Below are 20138 nucleotides of genomic sequence, written 5' to 3'. Positions count from 1 at the left end.
TCTAAACTCAATCTTTCAACAACATGCAACAAAGCTGTACCTAATCCTTCTTCTCTTCCAATCTCTCACTTATTTACATTATTAATTGTCCATACTGATGCACTTGCATGCGTATCTTTCACAGAGTAATTCATTACTCATTTGAAAGCCAAGCATTTACTATTCAAACACGTGCTGTTGTGTGGCCCATTATATATTTGTGGTCAATGAAACAAGTCTCAGTCTGTTACATTGAACAATATATTCCTGACAAAAAGCAGTTAATATTCTGGTTCACTTTTTTGGTCCTCTTTTTATCTTCATATATTTGGTTGTTCACAAGCCTGACCACCATTCACTGCATTCCCACCGGTCATGTGTATGTGTTTCCAAGTGTGGCAGTGTGACTGAGATTCCCACGTTGTCCGTTCCCTTGACTTCCATCGTTCACACTACTCTGGCGGATCCTCTATGACACTTTTACCCTCCTTCGCACGTGCCAATCACGTGATACGAACGGTTTCTCACGCCCTCTATGCTTATTATTATATATATATATATATTTATATTTATAATTAATTTGGCAATTTTTTTAATTGTTTAATTAACTCGTGGGTGACTTAAAAACTCGCGCCTGCAGCTGGGCCCTACACCAGGCCTCTCTGGTCCCGCCACGTGACGTGGTTACACAAACTGGGAAAAGAGAAAGTGGACCCCACCACCAACGCGTTACGTTGCTTCCCGGCTGCTGCACGTGCGCCCACAATCACGTAGTCCGACCGGCCCCACTCTCACATGGAGTGGCTGACCGGGCCCCACGTTCGACCACCCCCCCGTTTCCCGCGCTCTGTAAACGGATGGCTGAGATATTCTGGCCCACGTTATTGTGTATCTCGATGTACTGTCTTTTATGATTTGACTTGCCTCGGGATAACCACTTTTCCATTTTACTTTCTTCTGAGCCATCCACTGAGAAAACGCATCATGTGTTGAGATTCGCGCTATTATCACGCTACATCGCCCCCTCTATGGCCGGCGAATGATAGCTTTGGCACGTGCGAGACGGCTTTGTGTTCCCCACTCTTCGTTTCCTATTCTACCCCTATACTCTCCCTACTCACTCTTCTCTTTCCTCGATGGTATTTGTGTAATTTATTTTGAAAATCATGGGCTTTTAAGTCGCTGTGTTTTGGTCTTTGTAACCTCCTCATCGCTGTGTGAAAGCCTCAGTTCCTATAAAACTAACGTTTTTCAACGACATCGAACCAAATAGTTCAGTTCTTCTCGGTGCTCACCGGCGATCTCTCGGCGGGTTTTCAATTTCAGGTGAAGGTTTCGAGCTCGCCGGTATGACGTCGGGGACCAGGACGCCGACGTGGAAGGAGAGGGAGAACAACAAGAGGAGAGAGCGGAGGCGGAGGGCGATCGCGGCGAAGATCTACAAGGGTTTGCGCATGTACGGGAACTACATGCTCCCCAAGCACTGTGACAATAACGAGGTTCTCAAGGCTGTCTGCGCCGAGGCCGGTTGGACCGTCGACGAGGACGGCACAACCTATCGCAAGGTATTGGTTCCTTTTCGCTTTGTGTTTTTTCTTGATTGAAAGAACATGAGTTCTGGTGATGTTTGTCTTCTTCTTCTTTGGGTTTTCTTGTTCAAATGGCGTATTTTGAGTGGTGGGAGGGTTTGATCTTTGTTGATCTTTCACAATTTCTAACTTTGTTTGTTTTTGTTTAAATAAAAAAATTTATAATTATTTATCATCGCTTTAGGGCTTGCTGGATTAAGATTGCATTTTGAGAAGGGTGGGCAGCAGAGGAATTGATGATTTGACAAGGTGGTGGTTAAGGATTACTAATTTAATGTGTGGGCAAGTGATAATTTTTCCAATTTGTGGAGAATTTAAAGAAATTAGTATGAGGCGTTGAAAGAATGAGTATACAAGCAAGTTTAGTGCATGTATTTTGCATTGTGAGTATGGTAGGTGTGCAATTTTCATGAAAACATTGGGGCTGAAATTGGATTGGTATGAATGATTGGAAGTAGTTCTTGCTGATATTTATTCAGAATTGGGGAAATTTTAGTATTTTCAAACATTTTAGTGGTTTTGATTGATATCTCAATTGTATTTTTTAGACTGGTAAATCTGGCAGTGGGCAATTTTATTGGGATGGCATTTTGTGTGTGTGTGTGTGTATAATGTGATTTGATGATTATTTCTAGGATAACAATCTTGAAAAACTTGTTAATTTAGTGTATTAATGATTGAGTGTGATTTTTTTTTATTGTTATAGCAATCCATTTTGATATAAAAAGAAGTCATGTGGAAGTTAATGAAAGGATGATTTGCTAGTGAGCATTTTAAGTAACTTGATAATTATATTGCCAGAAAGCTTGCCTCTGCCTCTATTTCTCATTAGTTGATAATGAAAACCATTTTTATGGGAAATTAAGTTATTTGGAAGACTAATAATTAAGGTCCATTTTTGGTCACTATTGTTAATAACAATATGTTACATCCATGAGACTAAGTACAGTTATAATGACGTAGTTCTATAAATGACTTAAAGAAGCAGTTGATGGCTTCCTAGTTCCCCAAGAAAACCAGGCATTGATTTGATATTGTTTATTTTATTGATACAGTAACTTCAGTAAATGGAGGAACATGCCTCCAGCCCTATATTGAGTTGATCTAGTCTACTGTGTGGAATGTCTTGAATTTATATTGACTTGCATGCAACTGTCATGCCAGTGCCATTGATGGTTGGATTCATTGGTACTTCTGGCACTTGTATTAAATAAAAGCTGCAAAAGTGTATTATGATCCAATTACTAGCATTAGGACCAATTTAGGTGAGAGAAATCTGCCTTGCAAATTGCGAATTACAATCTGACACTTGATTGCATGTGGTCGTGCAAGCAAGTTTTAGGGAGTTGTTCTCAGTTTTGAATTATTATTTGCATATTATGCAAAGTGTGTTAACTGCTTAGCAGTTTCATGCTAGACTTGGTGTTGATGAATGTGCCAAGCCCTTATCTCATGGAGTTTTGACAAAGACATGCATTAATTTATTCAGTTTGGAAATTTTCATGATTTTACAGCTCAGGCTGTTCTAACTTCTAACAATCAGTCTTTGAAAAATTTTCAAACTCACTGCCATTCAAATACATAATTAAAGATTGGTTTTAGAACACATTAGGATCATCATTTTCAAAGCTTTCTAAGATTGCAACTGGAACTCAGAAAAAAAAGCCCACCCTGTCTATTTGATGCAGTGAGCTTTCTTACCTTCTTTCATTCATGATGTCACAGGGATGCAAACCAGTGGAGCGCATGGAGATGGTAGGGGGCTCTACTTCACCTAGCCCATGCTCCTCATATCAGCCAACACCTTGTGCCTCATACAACCTGAGCCCTTGTGCCTCATACAACCCGAGCCCTGCCTCATCATCATTTGCAAGCCCTGCTTCATCCTCTTACATCACCAATGCCAATACTAACACTAATGCCCCTGATGGAAATTCCCTCATCCCCTGGCTCAAAAATCTTGCCTCTGCTTCCTCTGTTACGTCGAAACACCCTTTCATCATTCATGTTGGCTCAAGAAGTGCCCCTGTCACACCTCCTCTGAGCTCTCCGACTGCCAGTACTCCTCGTATGAAGTCTGATTGGGATGATTCTTCTGCCCAGGCATGGGGAGCCAGCGCAAGCTCCTCATTCATGCCATCTTCCAATCCATCAAGCCCCGGTCGCCAAATCTTTCCTGATTCTGGATGGCTCTCAGGACTTCAGATTCAAAATGGAGGCCCCTCATCACCTACATTCAGCCTTGTTTCTTCGAATCCATTCAGCATCTTCAGGGAGACAATAGCTACTCGGGGCTCGTCCAGGATGTGTACTCCAGGGCAGAGTGGTACATGTTCTCCAGTTATCGGCGCTCGTGATGTCCAAATGTTTGATGGTGCATCTGATGAGTTTGCATTTGGTAGCAGCAGCAATGGCAATCTCCCAGTGCCAACAGTTGTGAAGCCATGGGAGGGGGAGAGGATTCACGAGGAATGTGGATCAGATGATCTGGAGCTCACCCTTGGGACCTCAAGAACCAGAGCCGATGCCATATGAGTGTGTCGATATGAAATGTTTCGTCGTTTATTTTTTCGCATTACCTTCTTGTCTTGTGTTTACCATGGAGCTGATAAGAGGCATAGAGAGGGAAAAGCAGAGTACATGTAGTTTCATAGTTAGCCTCCATCCTCTGTCATTTGTTTGAAACATCTTAATTTTGTTAAAATTGTTGAATTGTTGCCTAGAATTTATTTATTGGAAGGAATAGCAGCATTATGTTATACTTGTTATGTAATGCAACTATTTCTCATTTCTTGTGATATGTGCCAACTTGGGGATAGGGTTCATTTTCTGATACACCCCCATAGTTTACATTTTCATTAAAAAAAAGAAAAATCTGTTGTTAGATTTTTCGTAAAACTCATAACATTTGGTTCCCTCAATGAAGAATGTACCGTGTTTATTTAAAAATTTAAATAAATTTATCAAATTTATACATTAAAAGTAATTTAGTTTTAAAACATAAATTCCCTTTGCTTAAAATCTTAATATAATTACTTAAATATGTTATAAAATATAACTTGGAAAATATAAATAATAAAATAACTTTTCAAAAAAATTAAATTAAAATTTAAACATAAAATTTATAAAACAGTGAAATAGAAGGAAAACAAATTCAAATGGAATATTTTGAGAAATTTATTTTAATTGTTTTCCAAAATTTTTCTAAAAATGGGGTTTTTCTAAACATTTTTTTTTGAAACAAAAGGGGTGAATGCTAAAGGAAAAAAAAAACGCACACAAAAAAAAAAACTAAAAGCAAAGATGTTTCCTAGAACACATTTCTTCAAGCCAATTGGGTGGTCTAAGCCTTGGTAGTAAAGAGAAAGCTGAGGGTTCTGGCGACCAAAGTTTGCTAGAGCATTGGTAATATTGTTGTCTTCACAGGGAATAGTCTCAAAGCAAATATTGGGGAAATTGTTGAGATTTTGCTTCAAAGTACAAGATTCATGGTCAATATGCCAGGCAACACAGATATTGTAATTCTTCATCAGAGAGGCAATTCCCGGGCAGTCGTGGCAAATCCGATCTGGTTTCCAACCATGGCTCCCATGACAACTGTGATCAGAATTGAACAATAAATAGAAATGATAATTAAAACCCAAACCCGCATTTTCATTTTTCTAGCAACAGGAGCCATATGTGAAAATAGTAATTGTGTTCAAATCAGAGGACAGTTTAGACAGCATCCTGTGATGTCGCAAGTTGTAATCAAAGCAGATTGAGCAGGCTTGAGTGATGATCACATTAGAATTAACCAGCTTATTATTGAAGATTAAATTGCATCATTGTTTCCAGATAAGCCAAGCAACCGTAACAATAAGCGCTGGAGTGCAGGAAGAAGTGTTATGATGGTTGTCTAACCCCAAAAGCTAGGCTGAGGGTCTTCGGGTCTATTGGTACACGGGTCGCCGATAGAACTCTCATCGAGTGGTGAGAGTTCGATTCTCGGCTGAGGGCACATTTCTGGGAGTTGTGAATAGTAATTGTGTACGGGTGGTTCCAGCACCCACGTGAGCGTGGCCCCGTCCCCACTTGTTCTACCGAGGCTTGTGCACGCCCCTGGGGTCTCTAGTGGGTTTCACCCCGCTCCTCTTCCTAAAAAAAACCCCAAAAGCTAGGCTCCCGTACTAAGGGAGTTAATCTCATTTGGGTGAAGAACAATTTTCGCAAAGAGCTCATGCCAGCACTGAATAATTTTTAAACATTTTCAGAACAAATGCTCAGTTGTCTCAACTTCAAGACCGCAGAGGGGGCAAGGTTCATTTGGGCCAATGTTAAAATGATATAAATAGGCTATGGTAGGAGTTTCTCCATGGGCAAGCTTCTGGAGAAAAAACTTTAATGCGAGGTAAGAGAGGGAGCTTCCAAATGATAGACCAACCGATCCAATTATCAGCAAGGGAAGACAATCGATTAGTATGCTCATAAACAGTAGAAGCAGTAGAAGTTCTACAAGAATAATTATTCCATATCCAAAGGTTTTTGCTAGTAGCATCAATTTTAATTTTTTCAATCCAATTCCAGTCCAAATTGCTGCCAAAATAATATTCAAGCATAAACAAACAAAAACCATTTGGGTAGTCATTTGAATTGAGAAGATCAGAGAAAAGAATATTTTCAAATGGAAGAGACATGTTTAAAAAGGTAGGGTTTTTTTTTTTATCAATAAGGAGATAAAAAAAAAATGCAAGGATCTTTCCAAATATCAATATTGAGAGGATTGCAAGAAAGAAGTTTGATGTTAGGCTTCAGAAAGTTGACAGGGTTGCACATAGATTTATAAGACCAGGAAGAATGAGAAATTTGAGTGGAGTTCCATAAATGCCAATCTCAATATTTAAGTTTGAAAATTTCCACCAAAATCTTGTTATCAGCATTGAGAACAACAAAAATATTTTTGGCCATAAAAGAATGACTGGCCAATTTTAGATTTCTAAGACCTAGTCCCCCCTCAGGTTTGCTAAGTGTAGTAGTTGTCCAACCCACTGAGTGGAAACCATTCCTATTGCCATTTGTTCCCCAGAGAATGTTTCTGGCCAGCAAAGAAATGTTATCTAAGATAATTTTTGGCAAGTTCATGATTGACAGAATGTAGTTTGGGATAGCAAAAATGGAGCTATTCAGGAGAATAATCTTGCCAACGGTTGAAAAAGCAGAGTGATTCCAATTATGAATAACATTCTTCACTTTGTTTGGGATGTGCTGAAATTGACTAACAGTCTCTTAGGAGAGATAAGAATACCAAGACAAGTAAAGGGAAAAGTTCCCAAACTTAGTTCAAGAATCCTAGAAATAGAGTTAGCTAATCTTCTGTTACACCAGAAGGGAAGGCAAATGGTAGATTTGTTCCACGCGTCTTGTCAATGAGGCTATGATAAAGATTAAGGCAAAGAAGATAGTTTCTAGCCATTCTTCTAGAGCCATATGTGACTAGAAAGAGAATTAAGTCACCCGCAAATTGGCATGTACATTTGATGGTAAAGAGGCTGCATGAATGATTTTAAATGAAAAGAATTTTTTAAATTAAATTACATATTTTAGAAATTTATTTCAATTATTTTATTTATTTAATTACTTGCTCATGTTCAATTTATGTCTTTTTGTAGAAGATTTTCATGTCTTTTTTATACTTCCATTTAAAAATTTAAAAAACATTAAATAACTTTTTTTTTTTTTACCAAATTACTCGTATTCTATACTTTTTAATATTTTTTGAAAAACATAAAAAACCAGTTCAAGAAAAAAATAAAAAATAAAATATAAATATAAAGAAAATTTGATATAAATTAAAGACTACCAAGTATCAACTAATTTTAATAAGATTTTATAATGATTGTTTACTAAAATTCAGTAAAATTTCAACTAAGAAAGAATAGATTTAGAACTGCCAGTAAATAAGCGAAAAGGTTCACCATAAAATCAGAGGTGCAAACTTCATGCACTTATTTATCTTCATAGAGATAAAAAGCAGCAAGTCCTACGAATTAAGTCAACTAGTGGATGCAAAACACTAGAGTTATGACCAAAATTCATACTACAATAACACAAAGAAAGTCACTTGGCCTATGTTTTACAGGCAATGGATGGAAATACATACGCATACATATAGCTCTTCTCAAGTACAGTCTCTACAAAAGTTCAACGTCTGCATCTACTGAAGCCTTATCCAGTACTTACGTACTCTTGTTGACTAGCACCATGATCTCCTTTGGATCATGGAAGCAAGCTCTTGTATATATACACAAACTTCAGCAGCAATGGAATTACCCTGATTGATCATAAATAAGCTTGGTTCTCGATGAAACTATAGTGTTTTCTTCTTGACTATTCTCTACAGACACTGAAGAGTCTATCCATGGCCTTTCTATGGATACTTCCGGCGACATACTATCGTTACTGATTGAGGCTGTGGAATTCATGGATAACAATGATGGAACAGGATTCTTGCCATCAAGGATACTCACCACAGTGGTCATTGTAGGCCTAAGAGATGAAGAAGGATTGGTGCAAGTCAAAGCCAAATTCAACATCTGTAATGCCTCTTCCTCTGAGTAATATGGACCGAGCCTTTTGTCGACAAGTTCAAGTAAGTCACCTTGTTCTTGTAGAACATAGGCCTGCATGGCGTTGCGTAAATTAATTGTATTTTAATTCATGATGAAAGTTTTTGATGTGATGTTTGAAACGGAAGATTACTCACCCAATCAAGAAGGCAGACACAGTCTTCATTTGGCCTGTAGTTTGTGTTGCTCATTCCGCTGACAATCTCCAATGTGACTACTCCGAAGCTGTAAACATCTGCTTTCTCGGTCAAGTAACCTCTCATTGCATATTCAGGCGCCATATACCCTCTGCACAACAAGTTACAATCTTCAGATCAAACAGTAGGAATTAAATTTTGTTTGACTTCGCCTTTTTTTTGTACATTCAAATTATTAGATTTGAAGTTAATTTTATAGTTACAATCTTATATTGCTGATCTTGTATTATATTCTTTGTTCTGTACATGGATAATATAGCATGTTTGAGCAATAATGTTTGTTATACTCACACAGTTCCGGCAATCCGAGTGCTTATATGGGTTTCATCTTCTCCAGAAAGTCTAGCCAAACCAAAGTCGGATATCTTTGCACTGAGATCCTTATCAAGCAGCACATTGGATGCCTTGATGTCTCTATGAACAATCTTCAATCTCGACTCCTCATGGAGATATGCCAATCCTCGAGCTATGCCGAGGCAAATTTTACGCCTTGTTTGCCAATCCAATTTTACTCGGTCTCCATGATGGCCTGTAAAGTTAAACGTATAGGCCAATTTCATCAGAACAAGTAAACATCAGAGAATGATGCCGAGTGAAAGCATGCAAATATAAATACATACCGAACAGAGCATTCCCGAGGCTGTTGTTTTCCATGTATTCATATATCAGTAACAACTGGTTCCCCTCAATGCAACAGCCAACAAGTTTAACAAGGTTGGGATGTTGCAGCGCAGAAATCATGCCGATCTCGTTTACAAATTCCCGATTTCCTTGTCTAGACTTTGAAGAAAGCTGCTTCACAGCTACTACTGTTCCATCAGGTAAAACACCCTGTGGATGGAGTAAATCACATTTTCAAACAAATCTCGATTAATGAATTGTCCATTTTGATGAAAAAAGAACTCTGATAAATATGTAAATTGAGAATGAGGAAAAATATATACCTTGTAAACTGGCCCAAAACCACCTTCTCCTAACTTGTTTGCAGCATCAAAGTTCTTGGTTGCAGTTTTGATCTGCCTCAAAGTAAAATATCCTGTCTGCAACATGAGCCCTCTAAGTTCTGCAACAGCAATGCAACGTACTTCATAGTTTGAAATGACAAATTTCAAAGCATAAAATGGAAATCCTTGAATTTCAAGAAAATGAAAGGGAGAAACAAGAGAAGAAATGATTAACAGTCTTCCTGTTTGTTTGTTTGTTCATTGAAATTTAACAATGACTTTTGCTCTGAAAAAATAAAGATAGGTTTCTACTGTTCTGAACAAATCACAGTTATTTAGATTTCTGACTTTTTTCTTTAAAGATTAGGCCTACTCTTAACTCATCTATCTGCTGCTCAGCTAGTGTTTATTTCATGAAATACATGTACCATCTCATTAACTTAGAGGTGAGTTTTGTTCCAAACTTCCGCCTGATGTTTTGATATACAAAAAGCTGCAGATGCAGAAGCTTAATATATGACATGATCAATAATTAGATTATGACTTTCAGCTTGTAGATTACCAATTAGCAGATCACCATAAAGCGAAAAGGACAAGGATTTCCATGGGAAATGAAATTTGGTTTCACCTTTTTCGATCAAACTAATTAAGAAATAAACAAAATCAACATGAAGATTAATGGACAAAAGAGCAAGTTCATCATCTCACCACTGTTTCGATTATTGTTTCTCCTCCAGCAACACCAGATGAATATTGAGATCAATGCAATCACCACACAACAAGCAACCACAATGCCCAAAATAGCCGCTTTGGAAAGCTCTCTTTCACCTGTATCAGGTTCAAAATCTAGAGAAGAAATAATTAGATTTCTTGCAGGGAAAACAACAAAGATAGTGAAAGACATCTTTTTGGAGGCTTACTGGGTGTAACTGCGATTGCAGAAATTAGAGGTCCGTATACGCTTCTATGAGGAATGGCATTGGTTCCTTTTCCAGCCCATTGGAAATGAATCTCCAAAGTGTTGCCAGTTACATTAGCATTATAGCTCTTGACAATTGCCCGACCAGTTCCATTAGCTTCTTTTGCAATATTGAAGTCCCTCAAAACCTTCTTGCCCTGCAGAATTTCAGAAAAATTCCCACGTTTGCAATTCTTAGTTGGTTATCACTAACAAGAAGTAATATGTAGAAGAGTGATGAATTAGGGAGCAAAATGTTCTAATGCAATAAGAAATAACCTGGATAGACACATCAAACAACCGCCTTCCTAGACTGAAGTAAGTCTGATTATCAGTAAACATTATCTCAGCGAAGTGTAGATCAACTTTATAATTTCCGTTCTGAAGGCAGAGGCCATAATACTTTAGGGAAAGAGGGTTAAGACGGGCAGTCATGTACAATTCTGGATTGGGCATGTTCAGAACTGATATGTTTGTTGCAATGTATGGTTGGTCATCATTGCCCACAAAGTCACCGGTAGAGCTATAAGCCCATTTGTCCCCGAAAGAATTGAAGTATGATGCACCTTGAGTGTCTGTGTCAGGATGGTACTCATCTTTGCCAATGGTTGCTATGCCACCACCGCAGTTTATGAACAACTTGTAATCTGTTAAAGTTATGGAGCGCATGCATGATTAGCTAGAAATACGTCCAACATGATATAATACATACTCGTTGTTCTTTATTAAAACAGTATTTCATAAATGCATGCATACCATTAGACTAGATAAAACATTTTAAAAAATATAGATGCTCACTTGTTGCTTTTGCTGGGCAAGGGTAGTTCCTCCTCAAACATGGTGCAACCCTGTAAAAAAACATATGTTCTTACTCCAAATTTGAAGGGATTAACAACCAGGGCTACTCTATCCCAGATTCATAATGAAAGTTAAAAATCTTACAGCTTTGCTAGTTGAGGAAGAATAACTAGAAACCAAATTCCTGCAGCATAAAGTGAAAAGAAACCGGGTGAATAGGTAATCAATCACTGCTAAGGGATGGATGTTCAAGAGTATTAGGTGAATCCTTACACAGTTCCTATATTAGGACAATTGTCCAGTGCGCTGGAACTGCTAAAATTGTTGTATGACAGATCACTGTAACATGGAGTACATGAGTCTGGGTATGCAATATGGGAAAAAAAGTATTGCAATTAATGATCAAATCATTCTGAAATTCTTCTGGTTGACATAGCATACCTGTGATGCTTTGTACTAGTTAAAATCCAATCTGGTATTGCCCCACTTAGCTGGTTATTGGTAAGGTACCTGCATTAATTGGCGTTACTAGTCAATATGCTTTTCACTTAGATGAAAGAAGGAAAAAAAGGAAAAGCAATAGACACATCATAAGAGATGGGGGTAAGCTCACATAAAATCCATGTGCATTTGTCAGGCTGCTAAATTCGTCTGGAATAGGCCCAGTGAAGTTATTGAAGCTCAGATCTCTGCAAGAAAATTACTTTATCAGAAAAAAGCGCAAAAATTAAACATGTCACAGATTTGCTTCAGAATCAGGGTCATTGAATTACTTGCTTTCTCCAATAAGCAAAAGCATGTTTCAATTTAAATCCATGTAGAAACAATGACGTAATTTCTCTAATCATCTGATGAGGTTGAAGGAGAGGTATCAATCTTACAATCATATGATAGTTGGTATACTTTAATTGGAAAACTAAAAGTTAAAGCGAATACCGGTGATAAAAGAAGTAAATTATCCACAAGCTATATCAAGTATAAAAAGAAGAGAGTGATGGAAGAAGATTACAAGAGTTTGAGATTTGTCATATTCCCTATATATTCTGGCAATTCACCCGATATTGATAAGTTCCTCAAAACCCTGCATCAACCACAAATTTATGATAATTATACTCAGATTTAGATTAAAAAATAATGTACCTAAAATGAAAAGACCATATAAGTGAAAAAGAAAACAAAAAACGGAAAGGGTGCTTACAACTCCTTCATTCCTTTCATGTTCTGCAATGGTGGAAACTTCCCATCACCTCTTTTCAGGTCAGACACTCTCCTGCAACATAAGCACAAATTGAAACCAAATAATTCAAAAGCAACCATATTATCAGTTGGACATAATACCCAATGATCCTTACAGCTCTGTTAGATTTTCCAAAGTAGAAAAAATGGAAGGAAATGGCCCCTCCAAGTCGGTGCCTTGCATGTCTCTGCATTTAGATTCAAGCTTAATCACTATGTTCATTCTAAAATATGTGAAAGAGTTGGCAAAATCATTTGTCTCTTATTAACATTGTACTCACAATCGTTGGAGTTGTGCCCAATTTCCGATGAAACTAGGAATTTTGCCAGTGATTGGGTTGCCGTCAATTCGGCTGAAAATTAAAAAAAAATGATATGGATGTTTCATGAGAAGCTAATTAGAACTACTGATGAATATAATATGAATCATTTAATTAATTAAGCACCAACCAAGCATTGATTGAATATGAATGACTTACAAGTCGGTCATATTTTTGAGATTACCCAATGACTCTGGCAACTCCCCCGTGAAGTTATTTGCTGGGAGATGTCTGCATGAAAGAACATAACACAACAGAATCACTCTGCAGCTTATTAAGATCTTTTCCTTTACTTTGGAATGAGATCAACTTCCAAAAACTATAAAGAAATAACTCACAGTTTCTCTAAATTTATCAGTTTGCCAAGAGATTTTGGAATTGGGCCTTGCATCAGATTATTTTCCAATGTTCTGAAACAAAACAAAAAGTTAACCAAAACATGAAGAAAAAAAAATTGGAAGCACCAACACAACGAAATAAAAGATGGACATACATGTATTGGAGAGTAGTGATGCTACCAAGCTCGTCAGGTATCTTCCCAGTAATACGATTTCCGAAAAGAGCCCTACAAGGTAAAGAATATTTTTACATACAAGTTAAAAAAAGAATTTTTACAGAGTAACTCGAGCGGCTTACTTTACAAAAATGATAAAAACTCACAGGGTGGTGAGACGGAGCGAAGCCCCATGCAGTAGGAATTGTGCCATTAAGATAATTCCTCGAAAGATCTCTGTTAATTAACCAACAAAATGCAAGTTAAAACAACGGAACAAGTAATAAATTGCACACGAAAACAAGTACAACAGATTAATAATTACATGAGTTCCAGGAAGGTGAGTTCAGAGAACTCATCAGGGAGTGAACCAGTGAGGTTCTGGCTCTTGACCATGAAGCCGGTGATATGGCAGTAGGTAGAGTTACAGGCGCCACAAGTGATGTTAACGGCGACATCCTTGTTGGAGTTGGGGTCCACCCAAGCAGGGGTCCCCTTGCATGGGTCCTCTGTGAAGTCCCATTGCTTCACCAACTTCAATCCTATCTTCTTCAGCACCCCCACTGTTCACCACCACGTTTAGTTCATTATATAACTTGGCTATTGGGATTCATTCCCAAAAAAGAACTTTTGCATTATGAGTTTTGACTATAAGAGTACTTCAAGAATGTTGAAAGTTCAGCATTTAGACTAAGAAATAGCCACTAATTTATAAATTTCAACTTCAAATTAGGAGAAGAAGCATGCGGCTTTGAATAGAAAGCTGGGTCCATGACTGAAACGCGTGGTCCCATACATCCAGACAGCCATCAGCGTTGACAAGTAGCTTTCCTTCAAAACGTACAGATAATGAATGGACCTAATGGCTGCCCAAAAAAGCCTTTTGTTTTTTTTTTGGGCAATTAACGCTAAACAATAATTGAAAGCTTGCCATAGTTTATGAATCTGGATGCAGGAAAACGAATCACATTCAAAAAGATCAAAAATTGCAAGCTCTTTTCATCGATTGAAATAAAAAACAACAAAAAAAGATTAAGAAAAACAAGATCTCCATTGATGGAATGTGAAGTGAAGAATAAACAAAGAGGAAATTCAAATTCAACATAGAATGGATAAGAAATGCAAAACCTTCATGTGGATCCAAGAGCTGGGCTTGGCAACGGAGAGTCTGAGAACAGCTCCAAACAAACAGCCATAAAAAGAGAAGCAGCGGAACAACATCATGCTTTGCTGCTCCTCTGAGCCTCATTTTCCTCCCGCCTTTCCTCTCTATCTATGCGAGCAATTGAGAGCAATGCTCTCTCTCTCTCTAGGCTCTTCTGAAGGTCTTAAGAAGTGGGCGTCATCAAATGATAAGAGAGTGAGTAGACAGTGAGAGTGTGTGTGAGTATATAGAGTTATAAAAATATGAAGTAGGAGCACATCAGGACAACTGGAAGCAACTCAATAATTTAATGAGCTCACATTAACGTTTTGTCAAAGTTGACTGAAAGTCGTCGCTCTAGCTAATCCCATCTTTGGTTCAGATTTTTTATGAATTAAATATTTATAGCCACTGCAGCAATAACTTAATAGTTAATATCCTTGACTTCTTCCCTTATGACTTATGAATGGGTCGAAGATTATTAATATATATATATATATATAGAGTGTTTTTTTAATAAAAAATAACAAGTGAGTGTGCATGGGTCGAAAATTGATTATCTAATCTATGCATTCTCAATAAAAAAAAAAAAAAGGTTCAGATTATAAACTCGCATTAATTATAAATCTGCACCTATAATCAATGATTTGTTTAAATCAATGCTTTTAATATGTCTTGAACTTGAAAATTTTTAATGTCTTATTTTTGTTTTTCACGTGGTGTCTCAGTTGGGGATATCGGATTTGCACTATGAGCCTTCACCCATAATCAGCCACTCATTCAAATCAATGGTTCTAACATGTCTTAAATTCGAGATTTTTAAATATCTCACACAAGTATCGCTAGATTATAAACCCTTTAGTTGGTTTATTTATATTGTTAATAAAGAAAAAAAAATAAATTAATGAATAATTTATATATATTATATTATATTATATATTAATTTAACAACAAATTTAATAAATATACTAAATGACACACACATATATATATATATATATACATCGCTTCAAGGTTTCACCATACTTAGGTTTTTCATTTTTCTCCTGCTTAAAAATTGAGGCTCAGATCTAGTTGTATCTTTCAGATATTAATTATTAATTTTTTTAGAAACATAGATAAATCACATATTTGAACCCATAATCGTTAACATGTGTGGAGAATGAAAAATAGCTCTTATGTAATAAGAACAAATAGTATTTAGTCTTTTTCACTTTGTTTACATGAACTTTGTATTCTCTCAAATAACATTTTTCCACTTTTTCTTTATATATACGCTAATTACAGCAAAAATATAAAAAAAATAAACATGTAAATTATATGGTTGTATATAATATGCAAAATATTTAACAATATACATATCAATAGTATAATTTTTTTTAATATATTTTAATATATTCTTTAAATAATAACAGAGTAATAGGTAGCTATATATATATTGTAAGAACTTCAATTTTCTAGTGTCCACACTTATATATGCACATATAAAAATGAAAGTGTAGAAAATCGCTATAAATTATTATTATTTTATTGCTAGCCATACATCCTTGACCAATGTTTCTTTTTTTCTTTTCAAATGCAATTTTTTTTAATTGTTTTTTCTTTGTAAAATGTGGGCAAAATAATATGCAAAGAAAATAAAATTCAGTGGTTAGTGGGCACATGCTCAATTGATGTTAATGATCGTTTGGCACAGTGACCAACAATGAAATAGAAAGCATGTTTCTAAAACGGAAAAAAATAAAAAGCTATATAAACCAATGATTGTTAATAATTAAATGAAGAATCTTTTTAATGCTACAGACACAGTTATCCTTGTTTTTTTATGGTTGTACTTTTATTTTTTTATTTTAATGCATTTATAGTTTTTCTATTTTATAAAAAAACATAGTTTTCATTTTATTTTATTTTTTTAAAAGATAAATAAAACACTTCAATTAAAACAAAAATAATATAGTAGCTTCTACCGGACTGGTGAGACACAAACTATATCAAAATAAATAAACCACTAGCTGCGATACAATTACTACAACAACACCCAAAAGAGAGGAAGCAAAAAGTTAAAAAAGCAGAAAAGCTTCCTGAACTCCAACACCAGCAACCCTTTAGCCTGCGTCCTGATCATGACCCTCCTCCGAAGATGGCATCCCTACCAATCTCCTCCATCGATGACCTAAGAAGTCCAGGCTCCTCCGAATAATAGCAATAGAATCCTCTAACTTCGCTTGGGATCTCTTTATCGTTGCTGAGAACTAGGATAAAAGCATACGATTAATCTTCAAGATAAGAATATAAGCAGGAACCACATTAACATTAAAGATGCAATTATTTCTAACAAGCCAAATGTTCCACACAAAGGGTCTTAACAACTAAATCCCCCAAATCCCTAATCGACTGTCTTAAACATGATCTCTAAGATCCCCAGATGACACTCATAGAGGGAGGCGGGTCCGGCAGAGGTAGAAGGTGCACAAAGTAGTCCCACACCTGTTGAGCAAAAGGGCACTTAATGAACAAGTGGTCAACCGACTCAGTACCAGAATGACATAAAAACATGTATCCGTTGGTAGCCGATTACATCGTCTTTTCACAAGATTCTCCAAAGAAAGGATCTTATCTTTCCACACCATCTAATTGAATAAATTGATTTTCTTAGGGCACGTATTTTTCCAGAAGAACCTAGCGGCCGAGCAGCCCAATCCTCCATCATTTAAAAAGTTATAGAAAGATTTCATAGAAAAGGTACCATTCCTTGTGAGCATCAACCATTTTTTATCACTCAAGTAGCCCCTCGGGGTCCTCAATAAGTCTCTGATCTGTAGAATATTTGGGTTGTCAACAAAAGGAGTCCTCTCTAGCAGGTAAGTAAGGTCACGGACAATACCATTTGGTTGTTGGCTAGCTAAAAATTCCTCAGGCCATAAGTACATTGGCGCTCTGCCATCCAGCCAATGATCTTGCCAAAAAAGAGTCTACACACCCGTATGGATTTTAAGCACTGTACAACCTCTTAAGGCCGGTAAGCAGTTAACAACTCCTTTCCAAAAGAAAGAGATTCGACCTGTTTGTCTCTCGAACATGTTGCAACGAGCCCCGCCGTAATTAAACTGAATAACCGCGGTACCACACCAATCAGGGATCGTCAAAAACTTCCACCACCACTTCCCCAGCAGTGCTTGATTAAAAGTGGGAAGATCAAGAATACCCCACCCCCTGGTCGCGAGTTCGACATATATTTTTCAAACTGACTAATATGCACTCATGATGATCAATTTCCGGGCCCGACCACAAGAAATCCCTCATAATTCTATCAATTTTCTTGATTACCTAGCAAGGCAAGGGAAAAAATAGACATCTAGTACGTTGGGAGTGCCAAGAGTACAGAATTCACAAGGGTGAGCCTCCCCCTAATGACAGATGTCTCACTTTCCATGATGAAATTGCCTTCTAATTTTGAGAATCAACCCCTCCTAATCTTGTTTATGCGGTCTTATCCCGGAGATTGGAATATTTAGGTAGGTAACTAGAAGTGTACCCACAACACATTTACGTATTTCTGCTGCTGATGCCTCCGGGGTTTCACCTAAAAACATAGTTATTTTTTTCTGCTACTTCTTATCTTATTGCAATATACTGTGTAGAGTTGCTTATTTTTTTTTACAAATGCAACAAGTGCATATACAATTAGGGGTCACACCAATGTTTTTTATAGTGGGATCAATCCTGTTGAATCAAAGGCCTGTTAGCTTAAAGAATTAAATATACACAAGATAATATGAAAAATAATTAGAAGAGCTTTCAAAACAAATAAATAATATTCATAAATTTATAAAACCAAACAAAAATCTCTTTTTACACAATTTCCTGTCAGAAACTTAGAACTGAACTTAATGACATGCCATGATATTTCAAATTGTGCTCTTATTACTAACATGCATGTATTGTACAATGTATTGTACTTGAGCATACATGTATAAAGATACCCAAAAAAGAAAGAAAAAAAAACGGCTGAAGAATCCAAATGTATTGTACTTGAACATACATGTGTAAAGGATTTCTGTACAATGTTATTTCTGAAGAACATGCAAATTTTCACAATCAATGGAAAAAAAGCTAATCTGTGCGATCCGGGAGAAGCTGGCTTGACGAAAAATCTCTTGTGCTAGTGATTTTCTTCATAACTACTTTGTAAAGATGCTGAAGAATCGATCCAAGGACCATCCATGGAAATGTTGGTTGGCTGTCTGTCATGAGAGAGTTTATCCAATGCCTTAAACCGAGCATCATCACTGCTTGAGACAACCGGTTTTACAAATGACGTCGGCATAGTGTGCTTTCCGTCGAGGATGCTCACAACAGCAGACATTGTAGGCCTAAGAGACGGTGAAGGATTTGTGCATGCAAGAGCCAAATTCAACATTTGCAGTGCTTCTTTCTCCGAGAAATTAGCACCGAGGCTTTTATCGACAAGTTCAAGCAAGCTCCCGCGCTCTTGTAGAACATATGCCTGAGAGACATTGCATCAATTACGTTAGACTAACTAAAAGTCCCGTATTGCTGAACATATAAGTCTGGTTCTCTCAACCTATTAGCTTTAGTTTTTGGGTTAAATCTTTTACATTAATTTGTGATAAAATGTTATAATAAAAGGAAGAAGAGAACTTGTAAAATATGAGATAAGATTCAAACTAAATAATCAGCATTTCTAACAAATTATCCTTGATATAGTTTATGATGCTGTCACATTGAATTTCAAGAATTACTCACCCAATCAAGAAGGTATACACATTCCTCCTTCGGCTTGTAGTTTGTGTTGCTCACTCCACTGACAGTCTCCAGCACAACTACTCCGAAGCTGTATACATCGGCCTTGTCTGTTAAGTAACCTCTCATTGCATACTCTGGCGCCATATATCCTCTGCACAAGAAGTTACTCTCAAGACAAAATTGAATAGAACATTACATGACAAACAACAACCAAAAATTTGAGAAACTTAAAACAATAATATTTTGCTCACATTGTTCCAGCAATTCGAGTGCTGATGTGGGTTTCATTTTCATCTGAAAGCCTAGCCAAACCAAAGTCGGAAATTTTTGCATTGAGATCTTTATCAAGTAGGACGTTGGTTGCTTTGATGTCTCTGTGTACAATCTTCAACCTTGACTCTTCATGGAGATATGCCAAGCCACGAGCTATGCCAAGGCAAATTTTATGTCTTGTTTGCCAATCCAAGTTTAGACGATCTCTATCACGACCTGTAAAGATCCATGCCTTTCATTTTACTCGGCGTGCAAGTGCTTACAGGAAATAATAGTAGAAATGGTAAAGTAGATAATTAGCATAAAAACAAAAAACACCCACTAAATAGAGCACTTGCAAGGCTGTTGTTTTCCATGTATTCATATATCAGCAACAACTGATTCCCTTCAATGCAACATCCGAAAAGCTTGACGAGATTGGGATGTTGTAATGCAGAGATCATGCCAATTTCAGTTACAAACTCTCGATTTCCTTGCCTAGACTTTGAAGAAAGTTGCTTCACAGCAATTGTAGAACCATCCGGCAGAACACCCTGTTGATAATTTACTCCAATCTTTAAATAAACCATGCAGGATTGTAAAAAGGACCTTGATATTTCAGACAGAAAAAGAAAGGAATATAGTTACCTTGTAAACTGGCCCAAAACCACCTTCTCCTATTTTATTTGCAGCATCAAAATTCCTGGTTGCATTTTTTATCTGTATTAAAGTGAAGTATCCAGTCTGCAACTCTAAACTTTTTATGAGTTCTGCAAGATAAAATTTCAAAAAACTTGTAGTTCAAAATGATAAATAACATCAATGCATTTGCCTCCATTTCCTTTAAAAAAAAAAA

General features: G+C 36.8%; 2 protein-coding genes and 1 pseudogene across 2 annotated transcripts in view; 1 reads left to right on the top strand and 2 right to left on the bottom strand.

Moving 5' to 3' along the window:
* Positions 1–1186: 1186 nt before the first annotated feature.
* LOC120251721 (protein BZR1 homolog 3-like) lies at positions 1187–4366 on the top strand. Its single transcript, XM_039260357.1, has 2 exons — positions 1187–1544; positions 3294–4366. Exons 1-2 carry the CDS (start codon positions 1329–1331, stop codon positions 4101–4103), a joined length of 1026 nt encoding a protein of 341 aa, XP_039116291.1. The 5' UTR covers positions 1187–1328; the 3' UTR covers positions 4104–4366.
* Positions 4367–7517: 3151 nt separating this feature from the next.
* LOC120251444 lies at positions 7518–14530 on the bottom strand (annotated as a pseudogene).
* A 3637-nt stretch (positions 14531–18167) lies between these two features.
* LOC120251583 (probable LRR receptor-like serine/threonine-protein kinase At1g53430) overlaps positions 18168–20138 on the bottom strand; it is a 7569-nt gene continuing 5598 nt past the window's right edge. The window contains exons 22-23 of the mRNA XM_039260157.1: positions 19031–19181; positions 18168–18770 (exon numbers count right to left, since the gene is read on the bottom strand). Coding sequence (XP_039116091.1) covers positions 18426–18770; positions 19031–19181 — 496 coding nt within the window. The 3' untranslated portion in view covers positions 18168–18425. The remainder of the gene's footprint in view (positions 18771–19030; positions 19182–20138) is intronic.

Source organism: Dioscorea cayenensis, chromosome 20, assembly GCF_009730915.1.
Source record: "Dioscorea cayenensis subsp. rotundata cultivar TDr96_F1 chromosome 20, TDr96_F1_v2_PseudoChromosome.rev07_lg8_w22 25.fasta, whole genome shotgun sequence".
NCBI classification, from domain to species: domain Eukaryota; kingdom Viridiplantae; phylum Streptophyta; class Magnoliopsida; order Dioscoreales; family Dioscoreaceae; genus Dioscorea; species Dioscorea cayenensis.
This window is presented reverse-complemented; position numbering and strand designations above follow the sequence as displayed.